General features: G+C 55.0%; 1 protein-coding gene across 1 annotated transcript in view; it reads left to right on the plus strand.

Annotated features, from left to right (window-relative positions):
- Positions 1-17: 17 nt before the first annotated feature.
- ATXN1L (ataxin 1-like) overlaps positions 18-220 on the plus strand; it is a gene marked incomplete at its 5' end in the record, with an annotated part of 1,504 nt that continues 1,301 nt past the window's right edge. Inside the window, one exon of the mRNA XM_009876997.1 lies at positions 18-213. Coding sequence (XP_009875299.1) covers positions 18-213 — 196 coding nt within the window. The remainder of the gene's footprint in view (positions 214-220) is intronic.

Genomic DNA, 220 nt, shown 5'->3' on the forward strand with positions numbered 1-220 from the left:
CCCCCCAGACTACCTCTCCTACGCACACCTTCAACAAACCTGCTTCTGCAGTCTCTCATTCTGGCCAGATGCAGCACCATGCTGGTACCCAGACGCTGGATATCGCGCCAGGTAGAATTCCTGTTTATTATCAAATGCCCCGCCTCCCGTCAGGGTACTCGACATATGAGACCCCTGCAGCAGGTGGAAGTCCAGAGTCTCCTCAGCAAGAGAGTCAGCT

Source organism: Apaloderma vittatum, unplaced genomic scaffold (genome assembly GCF_000703405.1).
Source record: "Apaloderma vittatum isolate BGI_N311 unplaced genomic scaffold, ASM70340v1 scaffold40499, whole genome shotgun sequence".
In the NCBI taxonomy this organism is placed as follows: domain Eukaryota; kingdom Metazoa; phylum Chordata; class Aves; order Trogoniformes; family Trogonidae; genus Apaloderma; species Apaloderma vittatum.